Genomic DNA, 17,344 nt, shown 5'->3' with positions numbered 1-17,344 from the left:
CAAACAGTGTTAAGTAACTTGCCCAGGATCATACAGCTACTAAGTGTCTGAGGCCGGATTTGATGATTCTTCCTGACTCCAAACCTGGCACTCTGTTCATTGTGCTACTTACCTGCCCCATGTCGTCTTCCACAAAACTGTCTTTCAAATACTTGCAAACTTGATTCATGTCTCCCCTTATTCTTCTCCACATTAATGCATTACCATTTCTTCTAATCATATCATAAATAGCTAGGTGGTACAATGGTTAGAACAGTGAATTAAAATCTAGCCTTAGACACTCTTTTGTGACTCTGGGCAAGTTACTTAATCTCTCTCTACCTTAGTTTCCTCATCCATAAAGTGAGGATAATAATAGCAACTGCCTCCCAGGATTTTTGTGAGAATCAAATAAGATACTATTTGTAAAATACTTAGCACAGTGCCTGGCACATGGTGGGTGATAAGCGCTTGGTTCCTTTTTTCCTCCCTTTCCTCTATCCTTCCTTCCTACCTCTTTTAGTTATAAGACTGATTGTTTGAACCCAAAGAGAAGACTTTGCTTTTTTTATTTCATTTATGATCTAGCCCAGGGGTTCCCAAATTACAGACAGAAAATCAAATCCTCTCCTATTCCTTTTTATATATTCACCCCCTTCCACAGCTAGAAAAATGTAATAACTCTTCTTAACTCCCCAAGAAAACAGGCCTGCTGCTTGGCCAGTAGATTTTGGCCATCTACTCTAGCCTGTAGAGATCATTTTGGATCTTGATTTTGCCCTACTGCGTTAGCTCTCCTTCAAGTTTTAGGTGTTCTGCAAAGTCAATAAGCTTGACTTTTATACTTTTATCCAATCCATTGATAAAATTAAAAGAAAAACAGGATCAAGGAAAGATTCATGAGGGCTTCCACTAATCATTGATATTGAACCATTATTTGTACCTTCTTCGGAGAGAATAGTCACAGAAATCAATAAGATTATAGATTTTGAACTGGAAAGAACATTAGAGATAATAGAATCTAACCCCCTATTTTATGGATGAGAAAACAGAGGTTGGGAGGGGTTAAATTACCTTTTCAAGGTTAGAGAGCTAGTCAACAGCAGGATTTGAAGTCAGATCTTCCTGACTCTACTGCCCAAAATTTTATCCAACAACTGCCAACAGTAAATATGTGGCCCTGAACTTATTCCTGGAAAACATCACTGGGTAGGCTTTGATTAACACCTAAATGTGCTAAATGATTATGCCTCAGAGATGGCTTATGGGAGAGAGCAGATCATATTTCTGTAAGATCTAACATTGTAAGAGGCTTCAGAGACAATGGAGTTCTTCTGCCTTGTTTTACAAAGGAGGAAATTGAGACCTCAAGAGGCTAGGTAATCTGACCAAAGCAAAAGAGGCTCCCAGGGCTCCCTCTTGTCTTTAGAGTCAAATACTCGGTCTTCTACCTTTCCAAGCTTGTTACATCTGATTCTCTCCCGAATACACTATCCAGCCAAGGGACTCATTTGTTCTTTTCTGTGAGAGACCCTCCAACCTCTCTCTCTTGGCTTTTTCACTGTTCTTGCCTAAGCCTTCTTATTTCTACTACCTCTTATAGCATATAACTTTTTTCAAGTTTACCTCAATTCTTATATCCTATACAAGGTCTTTCTCCTCACTTGTTAGTACCCCTTCCCATTACTCTATATTAATTTTCCCATGTAGACATTGTTTCTGCCTAATAAGTAAGTTCCTTAAAGGCAGAAACTATATTTTGTTTTTGTCTTTGTAAACCTAGTGTCCAGAACAGAGCCTGAGAAGTAACAAGTATTGAATAGATGGATGGTTGGATGGATGAATGAGCGTTTGACTATGATTCTTGGTGGTATCTGTATACATGAGTAAAATTTTCACTCACTTGGAACATTCTTCCCTATAACAAATTTACTCCTCTGTTCTTATTCAGTGGGTGACCCCTTCCCAAAGTGGCAGTTTGGGGCCTGCTCCTAGTCATTGATGCCCAGCCAGTCAACTAATAAACTATTTCTCTTCTGTTTGTGTCTCTGGAAAATAGGTTTTTTATTACTTTCTATGGTGGGGTTTGCTCCTAGTCATTGATGCCCAGCCAGTCAACTAATAAGCTATTTCTTTTCTGTTTGTGTCTCCAGAAAATAGGTTTTTTATTACTTTCCATGGTGGGCTATACATCTCAGATGTGCAGAAGGAGGACGCCCTGTCCACATACCGCTGCATCACCAAACACAAGTACAGTGGTGAGACCCGCCAAAGCAATGGGGCCCGACTCTCTGTGTCAGGTAGGTCACTCGGCCAAGATGGAGATGGAAGATGTATGAAGATCAAAATGAATTTTTTAAAATTTTAATTTAAAAATTTTAATTTTTTTTATAAAGGGAATTTCCATTGCAAAGTCCAGAAGTCATTGTCAGCATCATGGATAAGGATACCCATTACATAAAAAGATTCTGAATGAGGAATTAGAAGAATTGAAACATTACTTCAATACTAAATACACTATACTTTTAGTCTTGGAAAGATGGTAAATAAACATGTATTGTCAAGAAACTTACCAAGAAACATATTTGTAGATTCAGATTCATGAGATATAATCTAGTCCTGATATAATTTATACCACTAAAATGAAAATCCCTTGAAAGGAAAGAGACAGAGGTTAAAAAGTCAGAGACAGAGACAGAGAGAAAATATCCAATGAAGACTTTCATCTGAGTCCTACTGGGATGCTTCATCATGGAACTGAATTGACATTGCCTTTTGCAAAGCTATGCTAAGGAATGAAAAACTCTGCCCATTCTTCCTATAAACGAAAATAGAGTATCATGTACAATGTTGTACAAATTTAGAATTTGGAATCAGAACTGAGCTCAAATCCCAGGTCTGGTGATCACTAGCTTTGTGACTTATGAATTAAGTCATTTTACTTTTCCAAGCTTCTGTTTCCTCATTGATAAGATAGGGAAAATGTTGACGCCACCTGTCATTGCACTCTTACACCTACATGTTGTGATATGCAATATAATATAATATAACATAACATTATATTATATTACAATTTATTACATAAATAAGTTATTTCATTTTTATTATCAGATTTAAGATACAGTACAGTTTATATAAAGTATAAACTCTGCATCTGTCCTGTTCTCTCAGAACCAAACTAGCTAAATTCAGAGAGGCTGTTTTCAAGAATGGTGACTACTGGATGTTGAATTTTTTGATCATAAAAAAAATCACAAAGTAATTTCTATTAAAGGTGTGAAGGGGTTGCAATCTGTGTCAATGGAGGGAGTATCCCTACAGGTAACATCACAAATCTTTTGAAGTATTAAAACATAATATATAAGTTTATATATATATATATATTACCATATAATTGCCACATAAAAGTGTTTGCTGTGATTTTTTAAAACATTTCTTTGCATCGAAATGAATGCATAGTTTTGTCATCTTCATCTTTATACCACTTCCCTTGTTCTTTAGAACTGGTATAAGCCATGTAAAAGCTATATCTGATGGGGATGATGGGGAGAATAATAATAAGAAGAATAACTGACATTTATATGGATCATTAAAGTTGGCATGTTTTACAAATATTATCTCATTTCAGCAGCAACTATTCCTACCAGTATATTGATCATAATTAAGTCACTTAACCTCTCAATGTTCTAGGCAATTGTCTAGGCAGCAGAGTGGATAGAGCATTTAACCTGAAGTCAAGATGACCTAAGTCACTTAAAACATTCTCAAATCCTCAGTTTTTATCATCTGTAAAATGGGGATAATAATAATATTAGCACTTATTTAAGTTTTTGTGAAGATACAATGAGATACTATCTATCTGTAAAGCACTTTGCCAGTGCTTTAGTTTTATATAGATACTAGCTAGCTATGATGATGATTTTGATGTTGATGATGATGATGCAGAGAAGGTTATAACCTTTACTAGTAGAAGAAATGTCTTCATCCAGAAATTTCCTATGTGTGAAAACACAGGTCCAGCCTCTACACTTACGTTGCATGTGTTCTTTAAGGAACAAGGAGTAAGGTAGCAAATATAGCTGGGAAGGATCTTTTAAAAAAAAAAAAGTCTTCCCATAAAGGGAGATTTTGAAGTAGAAATATCTTCCCTGCAGAGAGCTTTGGTACATTCTTCACTTTTATAAACGATCTAAGGAAAAAACACTTGATTTTCATGCATTCATTTCATTCCACTAAAGTCTATTGAGTGCTTACTATAGAAGGCACTGGACTAGATGCTGGAAATAAAAAGCCAAAAACAAAAATGAAAAGAAAATATCTTCTGTCCTCAAAGAACTTATATTCTACTGGATAGAAAACCATTTAAGAAATATTTCTTTATTTTTTTAAAATAAGCCATAATTAAAAATATTTTCTTTTGAGTTTCCTGGTATCCCTTGGATCAGGATCCCTAGCAGAATGCAACAGAAAATAAGACAAAGATCCCTGTTCCAGAAACCAGGAGACTGGCCTTTTTGTTCTGACTGCCATGTACATGTTGACTATGTAAGCTGGCCCTCGCTTTCCCTTTCTATAAGATGAGAAGGGAGGACTAAAAAACCTTTAAAATCCTACTTAATCCTGACATTTTACATAGAGTACTGGAACTGAAGTTAGGAAATGAATTTGGATCCTGCCCTAGACACATTAGCAGTGTGACCCCTAGGCAAATAAATCACTTAGTCTCTGCTTCCCAACTGTAAAATGGGGCTAATGAAAATGCTACCTCTCAGGATTATTGATAATGAGATAACATTTATAAAGTGCTTAGCACAGTGTCTGACACACACACACACACACACACATATATATATATATATATATATATATATATATATATATATATATATAGCATTTGTTTAATGTTGATTTCCTTCCTTTCTTCTTTCCTTTCTCAGCATCAGTTTTCCTTAGGTATAAAATGGGTATCTCACAAGGTTCCTTGAGGATCAGATGGGATGATGGGTACTTTACAAACCAAAATGCTAGCTATATAAGGGACTCTCCAATTGAGAATCAGTTCAGGTTGTCAGAAGCATGACTTTCTGAGTTTCTTCCTAATCTGCAAAGTCAGTTCAGACACACAACGGGTAAAGAAGCAGCGAGGGCCTGGAAACAAAGTGCTGCTGGTGCCAAAAGAGCACGGGTTGCAAAGAAGGAATAGTGACTTGATGTAGAGAGGAAAGAAGGCAACACGCTCTTAGGCTGAGCTCCAGAGAGACCAAGACCAGGGAGGGGATCACTGAGCCCTCGGCAAACCACTTCTGGGTACCACCACATCCAGGAAGGATGTTGACAAGTAAGAGTGTCTCTGGAGGAGAGGGAGAAGGAAGAGGAAGCATCTCAAAATCACAAGAGCTTTGATCGAAGAAACAGAAGGAACTGGAGAAGAGAAAATTTCGGCATTTGAGGGAGCAAGACATGATCCCCATCTTCAAGATTTTGAAGGCTGTCAAGTGGAAGGGAGATTTGATTTGCCTGCTCTGGCCCAGAGGGCAGAAAGAAGAGCAAGGGGAGGAAATGGCAGTGGGGCAGATTTAGGTTTCATTTAAGGGGAAATTCACTAAGAATTAGAATTTTTCAATCAAGGAATGTCTCAGAAGACAGTGAGCTCCCCATCCCTGACATTCTTCAAGCAGAGGCTGAATGAATATTTGTTGAGATTACCATCAAGGGAATTCCCTGTTCCAATGTGGGTTGTACCTCTGCGGTCCTTTCTGACTTAGTTCTGTGACAAGTTTCCCTTATCATAAGTGTCTTCTTTGGGTCTAAAGTCCTACTATTAAATATTACCTGAGAGATTCACTAAAAAAATTATAAATGTTGCTTAATGCCATTCTGCATCATATTTGCATACTACCCACATAACACTGAAGTAAGCCTTCCAGGTCTCATTGAGTCAGATATGGTGAATCCCACTAGAATAAACTCCTTGGTGGCTCTCTTGCTTGAGCTACCTGGCCTTTCTACACTTTGAGGTAGGAAGGGGTTTACCTAGGACCTTTGTTCCAGGGAAGATCCTTTTTCTTCTTTGTGTGGGATGAGGGTAGAGGGCTATTAATAATAATAGTTGTCATATTTTAAATAGTTCTTTAATGTTTGCAAAACATTTTACAAATGTTATCTCATTTGGTCCCCACAACAATCCTTTCAAGTAGGCACCATTTTTCTCCCCATTTTACAGATGAAGAAACTGGAGCTAAGAGTTAAATGACTTCCCTAGTTAATCACATGGATAATAAGTATCCAAGGCAATATTTAACTCAGGTCTTTTTGGCTCCAAGCCTAGTCTTGTATTTATTGTATCACCTACCTGGACTCTCAGGGAACTAGCAAATTAGAATGAGAAACGAGAAGGGAATGTAAGGGGTAAGGCAGGAACTCTAGTTTGATATATTGTAACAGGCTGATTTGTAAGTTCTCTCTTGGCAGTGCTACAGCTGTGACTAGGGCACAGTTAGCTCATCCTGGGTGAGTGCCCACTGACTGCCCACACTCCATTCTACCTACCTGTGAACCAAGCCACTTTTACCTTCCAATGACTATTGCTCTACCTCGGGCTTAGTCTCCAAAGCTCCTATACTGATGTCTTCTGAGTTCTTCATTTGTAAAGTCTGGCTAGCATGGATGTGCTAAGAAAAAGGACAGAGTACTTTCTTAAGTAATAGAAGACTGGAAGAGGGAAATAGCTTAGAGGGAAATAGCTAAGAAAAACCCTCCAAATCACTGATAACTAGAAAATTACAAATTAAAAACAACTCTTGAGATCCTACAGTGGGTACACACACAAGTGATAAATGTTGGAAGGGTTATGGAAAAATGGGTATCTTATTAATGTACTGTTGGTTGAGCTGTGAACTGATCCAGTCATTTTGAAAAGCAATTTGGAACTGTGCCAAGAAGCTGTAGCATGTGCAGTGGCCACTCCACACTAAGGCATATAGACAGGCTAAACCAGGTTTAGCTGACAGGTTTTAAACCCTCCATCAGTGAGTTAGGAGGATCGCTGGTGTGAAGATTTCTCCTGGCAGAATGGACAGATGAGAACAGTTTGTTCCAGTGACCATGAGGGCAGCTGATGGAAGCACTGTGGAGCACTTAGAGCTTAGTCAGACATTGAAAACATCAAGGTCATCCACTGTGTCCTGGACCATCATTAGTCATGCTGACTTTTGTCTTGCCAATGTATTTTGGTGACTCTGGAAAAGAAAAGGAGGTTGATGCTTCGTGCAACTCTGTCTCACTAACATCCAATTTACATGTAAGTCAAGACATCACTCATTTGTGATGCCATTGGTCTTCGAAAATAAAGGAAAAATAACAATAAAATAAAAGAAGATTTAAAAAAGGGGGAAAGGAGCCATATGTTTGAAAAATATTTATAGCAGCTTTGTGGTAGCAAGGAATTGGAAACAGAGGGTGCCCATCAGTCGGGAAATGTGATATATTGTAATGGAATACTATTGTGCTTTAAGAAATAAATGAGCAAGGAAATGGTTGCAGAGAAAACTGAGAAGACTTGTATGAAATGATACAAGGTGAGAAGAACCTTAAGAATAAATTTTCATACAATAACAATATTATAAACAATAACAAAACATAATTCCAGAAGATTCAAGATGAGATTCATGATAGAAACATAATAGAAGGCAAAGGCAGTAATTTTTTTTGCTTGACTATACATGTTTGTAACAAAGAATTTTGTTGCCCTTGGTTTCTCAATGGGTGCCCAGGGAAGAATGGGGAAGAGAGAGAAGGTTTGAAAAAATTAATTTTAAGAAAAGGAACTTCAGATTTACAGCATCTCTTTTTGTAATGACAACAAATTAGAAACTAAAAGAATACCATAGATTTGGGAAGGTTAAACCAAGTATAATATATGAATTCATACATGAACATAGAATAATATAACATTTTAAGTGTTTATAGTGTTTTAAGAAATTTTAAAAAGGATAGTTTCAAATAAACCTGGGAAGATTCATATGAACTTAAATAAAAATGAAAAGAATCAGAGCAATTGATAAAACAAAATGTTGCAGACTGGACAACATTATAAACAACTTTGAAAGACTTAAGAAATCTGCTCAATACCATGATTAATCATGATTCCAGAGAACTAATAATGAAGCATATTACCCCTCTGACGTACAGGTGACAAATAAAAAATGCAAATGCATCTTGCGATATAAAATGAGCTGTACATTTTAGGACATGGGCAGCACAAGAAATTTTGATTAACTATGCATGTTCATTATGAGGCGTTTTCTTTCTTTTTCAATTGGAGGTTGAGAGGAAGAAAAATGAATACTTATTCATTGAAAATTTAAATTAAACTTTTATCAAGAGAGGGAAACTCTGGAAAGAAACCTAGCACTCCAGATCCAGAAGATCTACAGCTAGGAGAAAACCTAGAGACTACTTAGTCTAACCCTTTTAGTCTAAACCCACCTAGTGTAACCCTAATGTCTCAGAGCTAGGGAAACTGAGTCAGGGAAGTTAAGTTACTTTGCCAGTATTACACAGGTAGCAAAGTCAGAGTCTGGATTAGAACCAGGTTCCAAGTCATTTTTTCCCTATAGCATATTGTCTCCTAAGATTTTCTCTACTTCTTTGTAAGCATTGAGCACTGCATCCCACCAATATGGCATAGCAATTGTCATTCTCTGTCTTCCATTTTGCTCATATCCCTCTGAATCATCCACACAAGCCCCTCTTTTTCTTTGTTAACCTGAGACAAAGGCTGGATTTTTTATTTTGATTTTGTTGTTTTTTTTGTTTGTTTGTTTGTTTGTTTCAAAGAGACTTCTGTTAAAAGCTAAGGAAATGAGAAAATATATAATAGTATGATTCAACAAGCACTTATTAAGCACCTACAACATGCAGAACTCAATGCTAGGTTGCAGAGAAGGTACACATTTTAGATGTGATTTAAGTCTCTGCTCCCCTGGAGCTCATGCTCTAGTTAAGCAATATATCATCAGATTTTTAAAGTTTTCTATAAGGAGTAATGTCATATGGTTCTTATAATAAGCTCTCTCAGGAGAAGACCCTTGAGTTAGCATCCTTTCTGGTGCTATCGCCCTTTCCCTTTCTTTTCCTGCACATTCCACCAAAGCCCAGCCTAGGGCAGTGAATCTCTAAGGCTAGGTGTTTTATTTTATTTGGGGTCAAATCATGGGACTTCACTAGTACTTGATGATTTCCAACAACATTGGAAAGGATCAAACTTTCACATCATTCATCACAAGGCCCTTCCTTTCCTGGATCTCTAGGCTCTACCATCACCAACTCTCTACAAAACAACGTATGGAATCGTCTTAGATTGCCGCTAGCCCTTTCTTGGGGGGTGGAGCCACCTGTCTTCCAGCCCAGGCACGGGAGTTGGCAATGCCCTATCCCCTCTGGCTGGCACCATGTACACATCGCAGCATTTTACTTCTGCTCTGGAGTAATGAAAGAGGTTTCTTTCCCTTGGAATTTAATTTCACGCCTGAGACTCAGTGATTAATTCCCTTCTCCCCCCTTTATCCCGCTTTCCAACCTTTCCTTGGCTATTTTAACAGTCCCCCTGCTTCTGAATTTTGCAGTGTGGCACTGAATTTGTATATTTCCTATCAATTAAGTGTTCTGTAGAGTAATTCTTCTGGCGTACACTACCCTACCAATTCTCTGGGGTCAATGAGGAAAGATGCCATGGAGTCCTCCCAAGGGGAGGGTCCCGGGAAGTAAGTCAGTGAAATTGGGAACATTGAATGCTTACCTAACCCTGAGTGGGGAGTGAGGAGAAAAGGGGCATCGGTCTTTTTTTCTGAAACATAATCAGAATGGTACAATCAAGATGTTTCAGGACACCAAAGGTAACAAATACCCCTGCAAATATTCTTCCATCTTTTCCCAGTTGAACTAAACATGCCCCAGAGGCCACCATTCCTAGTCATAGCTCTGGTCATCTCCCTTTTTTGAGACTCCATAAAATAGAAGGAATTTTTGTTCCTTCCCAAGAAGAAGCATGATTCAGCAGAAAAAACAGTGGATTTGAATTTAGAATCCTGGGCTCATATCCTAGTTTCTGTTACTTGTGGGATCATGGACAAATCACTTCCTTCCTCCGGGCTTCAGATTCTGCATCTCTCAAATGAGTTTGTACTAGATGATCTTGAGGTTGTTAAACACACACACACACACACACACACACACACACACACACACACCACCTTCTTTCTCCTTCCCTGTCCTTCCTATCCCTTTTCTCTGTCTCTTTCTTTCTACACACACACACACACACACACACACACACACACACGTGTATATATGGTCTCTGTTGTTGTTCAGTTCACACGTCCAACTCTTCATAACTCCATTTGGAGTGGGATGGTTTGCCATTTTCTTCTTCAGCTCCTTTTCCAGATGAAACCGAGAAAAACAGGGTAATTGCCTTGCCCAGGGTTACATAGCTAGTAAATGTCTGAGACTGAATTTGAACTCATCTTCATGAGTCCTTACTCCAGACCTAGTCCTACATCCACTGCATCACCCTAGTTGCCCTCAATATGGCTTTTTTTCAGTTCTTAATTTATGATTCTATGATCTCCAAGATGTTTACAATGCCAGGCTTTATTATCCCTTTCCATTGAGAACGATTAAGATTTAACAGTAAACAGCAGTAACACAATTATTCACTGCTGCTGTACAATTATTCATTGGTAACCAGAATATGTGAAATGTAGGTCCATCTTGGATGCTATCCATGAGGAATCAATTACTCAGGTATTCAGAGGACTTCATGAAACAAAGATCCTAACTACAAGGAACTCACCTGGGTCATGATGCCTTCCTTCCCTTAACCACTAGTGTTGGAAACAGCTATTCACCTACTTAACCCTGGATGAGGCTATCTATGATCAGCAGGTAATAAAAATGTGTTTATTACTCTCCAGATCCTTTTTGTGAGAAGGACACATTAATAAGCAAAGTAATAGAAAGACCATTACAGGAAAATTTAGAATAACAGGAAGGACTCTGCTGATAACTAACTGCCTGAAATTATATGAGCTACTTCTCCTTTCCGAGTGTCAGTTTACTCACATATAAATTAAAGGTGATGGTCTCCAAGATCTACTCCAGCACTAAGATTCTAAAGTTCTAAGATGGGTAATTTCATCCCCTCTAAAGAAAAATGCACCAAACCACCTTGATGGAGGAGCACCTTCCATAGGTAATATCTGCTCTGCATTGAGAAGGAAGGCACACCAAGGGAGGAAGAGATCTGATCTCTAACCCCAGTTGATGAAAAAGTTAAGACCCATAGCCAGGAAGAATAAGTCATACCTGTAATGGCAGTTTTTTGACTTATAGAGTGATTTCCTGACAGCCCTGGGAAATAGGCAGCATAGGTATGTTTGTTTCCATTTTACAGATTAGAAGTTCAGAAGGTTGAAATAACTTGCCCATTAGTTTACAGCGCTCAGAGCCAGGTTTAGGGCATCCACAGAGAATGCTGTCAATAAGAGCAAATTAACACAATCCATTCTCTGTTATCTGCACTGATAGAGGAAGAAAGCAACTACTCGTATAATTCTCCTAAATCTCTTTTGATTTAGGAGTGGACAGACAGCATAGTGTACCAGTCAGTGTCCAGCATACTGAGCTTGAAGTTAAGTGATACATATTTTACTGCTGCTGAAAGTTTAGCCATTGTCAAATCATTTAACTCATCTAAACCTCAGTTTCCTAATTGGGCAATAATACCTGTAGTGCATACCTTGAGGAAGATGAAGTTCAAATGAAGTAATGTCAATGACTTTGCAAACTTTTGAAAACCCTGTCAGTATCCCCTGGTATGATGACCTGAGTGGATTTCCCACCTTCTGTTTTAATTCCCGATTCTACTTCATTAATGTTAAAGCAAAAAGTAGCCTCCACATGTATTAGATGGAAGGAAAAGATTAGCCATGGTGGCAAGAACCCTGAGCTGAGAATAGAACCCTTTAGGCAGAGTCTCAGCTTCAGTGCTTATTAATTAGATGGCATTGGGTAAGTCCTGGGCAATCTTTTTCCTTTGCAAAATGGAATTTATCAAATTATAGCGTGAGAGCTGAACTGACACCCCCTCTTTCTATAAATGAAAAAACCATATCAGGAACAGTTGGTGCCTTGGGGCAGGGTCTCATAGCGAGTAAGTGTCTAGAGTGGGATTGAACTTCCTGACCCCAGTTCCATTACTTGTACGCTGTGCCATACTGCCTTTCATCAATCATAGTAGTAGTGATGGAAATGGTCTCAAAGTCCAACCCTTTTCCTAAGTCACACACTCCCTCTACAGTCACCCAACCTCTGTGTAAAGATCTGCAGCAGTGGGCATGTGTGGTCCTGGGAGGGAGGAAGAATGAGGATTGGAACCAAAGCATGGCGTCGTTGTGAGGTGGAGACAGGAAGTTCCTCAGCATTGTGACAGCCTATGCAGTAACATGGAGTAAGAGTGATGGCCCCCGTGTATGCTTGAAGGCATCTCTTTAAACTGGAAGAAAGAAGGCCTGGGATAGAGTCTGAGACTCCTTGCCACTTACTAACCATGAAACCTTGGGCATATCCTCTACCTCCCAGAATCACAAAATGTGAAAGTTGGCCATATGTCCAAGCCATTCTTAAAAGTATTAACATACCCAACAAGATCTCTTCTTGAAGATCAAGGAGAGGGAACCCAAGAGCGAGGTAGCAGCCATGAAACTCGAAGGCTAATCATCTTTTGAGGAAACCCATTTTCTTCTTGGATAACTCCTATCCCATAGCTAGGAAGTATCCAGTGAAATTTGAATTCAGAACTTCTTCATTTCAGTTCCATTTATCCTTTATGCCATACTATACTGCCTTTCATCAATTACAATATTATCTGTAAAAGGAACTTTAAATTCATCAAGTCCCATCCTTTTTCTAAGTCACAAACCCCTTCTACCACATCCTTAACAGTTGGTTACCCATTAGGAAGTTGTTGATAGCCTTAATTTGCCTTTTTATAGCTTTGACTCATTATTCTTAATTCTGCCCTCTTGAGTTCAATAAAAATCTAATCCCTTCTCTACAGGACAGCCTTTCAAATACTTGTACACAATCATCATGTCCTTCATGAGGCTTCTCTTCTCCAGATTAAACATATCTTGTTCCTTTAACTAATACATGGACTCAAAGCCCTTCACCATTACCAACCTATCAGGGAATAAATATAATACTCCAAATGAAGTCTTTATTCACTTCTTTATTCCCAGAAATTATACCTTCTATATACAACCTAAGAATACCTTACCTTTTTTGACTGCCACATGGCATTGCTAATTCACATTGTGTTTGTGGTTCATTAAAAACTTTAGCATTTTGTACTACTGAAGTTGATTGTTTATGCCCAAGAACAAGACTTTGCATTTATCTCTCTTGAATTTCATTTTAGTAGTTTGAACTCAATGATCCAGTCTGTCAAGATCTTTTTGGTTACTACCATCCAATGTATTAAATATCCCTCCCAGTTTGTGTCACAAATCTGATGTGCATTTTAACTATGTCTTTCTCCAAGTCATTTTTTAAAAAATATTAAACATCAAAGAGCCACACTTATTCCACTAGAGACCTTCTGCTAGGCTGATGTTGAGTCTTCCATTCAACCAGTTCTAAATACTTATAACTGTATAATCATCTAGTCACTATCTCCCTATCTTCCCTGTAGGAAAATTCTTCATCAAAAAACCTAGCTAAAAACCAGGTAAAATAGACTATAGAATCTCCCTCATCTACTAATCTAGTAATCCTATCAGAAAAGAAAATAAGGTTAGTCTGACATGACCTCTTCTTGATGAATCTGCACTGGCTCTTTGTAACCATTGGCTTCCTTTCTATATGTTCAACAACCATCCCCATAATGCTCATTTTTCAGGAATTGAAGTCAAGCTCACTTGAGGAATGATTCTAATTCTCTTTTGCCTTACAGACCCAGCTGAATCGACCCCCACCATCCTCGACAGCTTCCATTCCAGGGAAGTGAGAGCAGGCCAGACAGTGGAGTTGCCCTGCACTGCCTCAGGCTACCCTGCTCCTGCGATCAGGTGGCTCAAGGATGGGCGGCCCCTCCCCACGGACAGCCGCTGGACCAAGCGCATCACAGGGCTGACCATTAGCGACCTGCGGACTGAGGACAGTGGTACCTACATCTGCGAGGTCACCAATACCTTCGGCTCAGCGGAAGCCACAGGCACCCTCACAGTCATCGGTAAGTGCACGTGGGTTGCCAGAACAGGGCTGCAAAAGCTCCCAGCTTCAGAACTCCATCTGGATCACTCCCCAAAAATGTTGAGAGTGATAAAAGAGCATTTTTCTAGTGGCCTTTAAAAATAACCCATGTTTTTCCAACCAAGGAAACAGAGCCAAATTATACTAAGCTTCTTGGATTTTTGTCTTTGAAGCTCTAGCACCTAACATAACGTTTGGAATATAGAAGGTGCTCAAAAACTGATTGTTTGGTATCTGTTTCTTAGGACCAGTAGTCCAAACTTCTTCAGAATGTCCCTCTCTGTGGAGGAAAAGTTGTTCCATGCTATTGTTCCATCTAGATAGAGTCTACCTTAAGGGAAATGTAATGCCCATTCAAGTCACTTGGATATGAAATAATGTCTCTCTCCCTCTTCTATCTTCCACCTCATCCTCTCCCCTCTGCCAAATAATGGACTGTTCATATAAAAGAAAGAATCAAGCAACCTCAGAAGCTAAGAAGGAAGGAATGTGTGTGTAGAATCCTAATGGGCTAATCATAACCCTCCTTGCCATTTCCCAATATGGGGTAAAGAAAAGTACAATTACTGATTGTACCTTATTCATTCGTTCATTCATCCATCCATCCATCCATCCATTCATTCATTATTCATTCAATAAATACTTATATAGTGCCTTCTATGCACACGGCACCAAGCTAAGGGATACAAAAATAGATCCATCCCAGGCTGAGTTCTTAAGAGGCTTATGATCTAATGGGGGAAACACATGAAAACAAATTATGTATGGTATGGTGGGGGAAAGTATATTTAAAATTAGAGGGCCTCTAATCATATCCTGGATCATCTTTAATGCTTATATGACCTGGGACAAGGCACTCCATTTTTCTAGCACTCAGTTTCCTCATCTGTAAAATTAGGAGGTTAGACTAGATCAATGGTTTTCAAACCTTTCCTTAAGTCAGTCCACAAGAATTTATCAAGCACCTGCTATGTGCCAGGACACATACTAAGCACAGGAGATACAAAGAATGGCAAAAAATGATTCTTGCTCTCAAAGAGCTCATGAGGAAAATAAAAACAACTGTGTACCAAGAAAGCTATTTACAGGATAAATTTTAGATAGTCATTAAAGGGAAGATATTAGCATAAGGGAGATTAGGAAAGGCTTCTTGTAAAAAGTGAAATGTTAGCTGGGGCTGGAAGGAAGCCAGGAAAGCCAGGAGGCAGAGACAGTGAAGGAGAACATTCCAGGCATGGAGGACAACTAGTGAAAATGTCCAAAATCTAGAGATGGAATATGTTGTGCAAGTGGTGCCATGGAGGCCAGTGTCACTGATGGCAGAATTCGTAAGGGGATAGGGGGGATAAGGTATATGAGGACACGACAGATGGGAGGAAAGCAGGTTATGAAGGATTTTGAATATCTACCAGAATATTTTATATTGCATCTGGCAGGTGATGGAGAGACACTGGAATTTACTGAGTAAGTGATGATATGGTCAGAACTATGCGTGAGGAAGATCTCTTTGACAATTGGGTGGTAGATGAATTAGAGTTGGGAAGGATTTAGAACCCATCAGCTGAAACAAAATTTTTTCAAAAATCTTGCTTTTGAAATCATTGTCAATGCCTATTAAATAATATAAGGTTCGTTTAAAAAAAACTTAGAATGTTCCTTACAGCCCAGTTTGGCAAACATTAAATTGATCAAATGACCACTAAAGTCACTTCCAAAAGTAGGGTCTATGTCAAGGAGATGGTATAGGAAAACTGCTTTGGAAAGTTTCAGGAGAAAGAGCTCAATTGGATTTTAGGAGGGGAAGATTAGAAAGACAAGGAGGTAACTTCTAAATTGGGACTCAAAATAAAGTTTTTCTAATAGACAAAAGAAGCTTACATAGAATCCATCTCACCCATAGGAGTGGAGGGATATCAGGATAAACAAAAGCACAGTTTGGAAACATACACATTGCTGTCACTTTCCTAAGTAAAAAAGGATGTTAGCCACATGGGATGTCACACACTTGTAATCCCAGCTACCAGGGAGGCTGAGGCTGGCAGATTTCTTGAGCTCAAGAGTTCTGAGCTGTGATGGGCTATGCAGATTTCTTGAGTATCCACACATGAGTTCAGCCATTATGATGAGATTCCTGGAAGGTGTGCACCATCAGAGTGCCTAAAGAGGAGAGAACTAGCGTAGAACAAAAATGGAGCAAGTCAGTAGTAGGATAGTGCTTGTGGACTGCCCCTACACTGCCAATCTTGGTGATATGGAGAGATGGATGGATGGAAGGAAGGAAGGAAGGAAGGAAGGAAGGAAGGAAGGAAGGAAGGAAGGAGGGAAATTGATGGATCAGTATATGCACATGTGTGGATCCATGAGCAAGGAGAAGAGTTGTCAGCTTAGTCATACGTGAAGCTCCTCATTTCTAACTAGATTACTAGACCACCAGGATCCAACTCAGTCTCTTTTTTTATTGAGTGAGAAATTATTTAGTATATTGAAGAAAAGTACTATATTGACATTCAGAAACTTGTCACTAACTAGCTATGTGACCTCAAGAAAATCTCTCCTCTCTATGCCTCAGTTTACTCAACTGTAAAACCAGGGACTCTGGCTAGAGATTCTCTTAAGGTTCACTTTCCACACAAATAAGGTTAGCTCTAAATAACTGAAAGAATATCAAGTGCTCATGGATAGACTGAGCTGCTATAATAAAAATGACAATTCTTTTTAAATTAATCTCTTTATTCAGTGTCATACCAATCAAACTGCCAAAAGCGAAAATCTAAGGTTCTTCCTTCTGTCTATGCTTGGGAATCTATGTATTCTTGTTTTCCCAGAATATATGGAAATGAGGCAGAATAAGGATTTGGGAGGGTGATACAGAGGGAAGTAGGACATGTGCCTGGTGGACTGGACTATGTGGGAGCCTGCCCTCTCTACCCTTTCTCAGGATGTGAGGGGTGTGGAGCAGATGTGACCTGAAGCCCTGAGCATTTATTTGCTCTTCCTAAAGGCAACATGGGAGGTTGCATATCTAGAACTGAAGAGGTGATAGAAGGGACTT

The 17,344-nt window shown here is 38.9% G+C and overlaps 1 protein-coding gene across 1 annotated transcript in view; it reads left to right on the top strand.

The window, feature by feature from the left end:
- Positions 1–17,344, top strand: part of DSCAML1 (DS cell adhesion molecule like 1) — a 480,720-nt gene that overhangs the window by 338,676 nt on the left and 124,700 nt on the right. The window contains exons 4-5 of the mRNA XM_031961331.1: positions 2,133–2,279; positions 13,994–14,272. Coding sequence (XP_031817191.1) covers positions 2,133–2,279; positions 13,994–14,272 — 426 coding nt within the window. The remainder of the gene's footprint in view (positions 1–2,132; positions 2,280–13,993; positions 14,273–17,344) is intronic.

Source organism: Sarcophilus harrisii, chromosome 3, assembly GCF_902635505.1.
Source record: "Sarcophilus harrisii chromosome 3, mSarHar1.11, whole genome shotgun sequence".
NCBI classification, from domain to species: Eukaryota; Metazoa; Chordata; class Mammalia; order Dasyuromorphia; family Dasyuridae; genus Sarcophilus; species Sarcophilus harrisii.
Note: the sequence above shows the minus strand (reverse complement) of the source record. Positions and strands in the feature narration are given on the sequence as shown.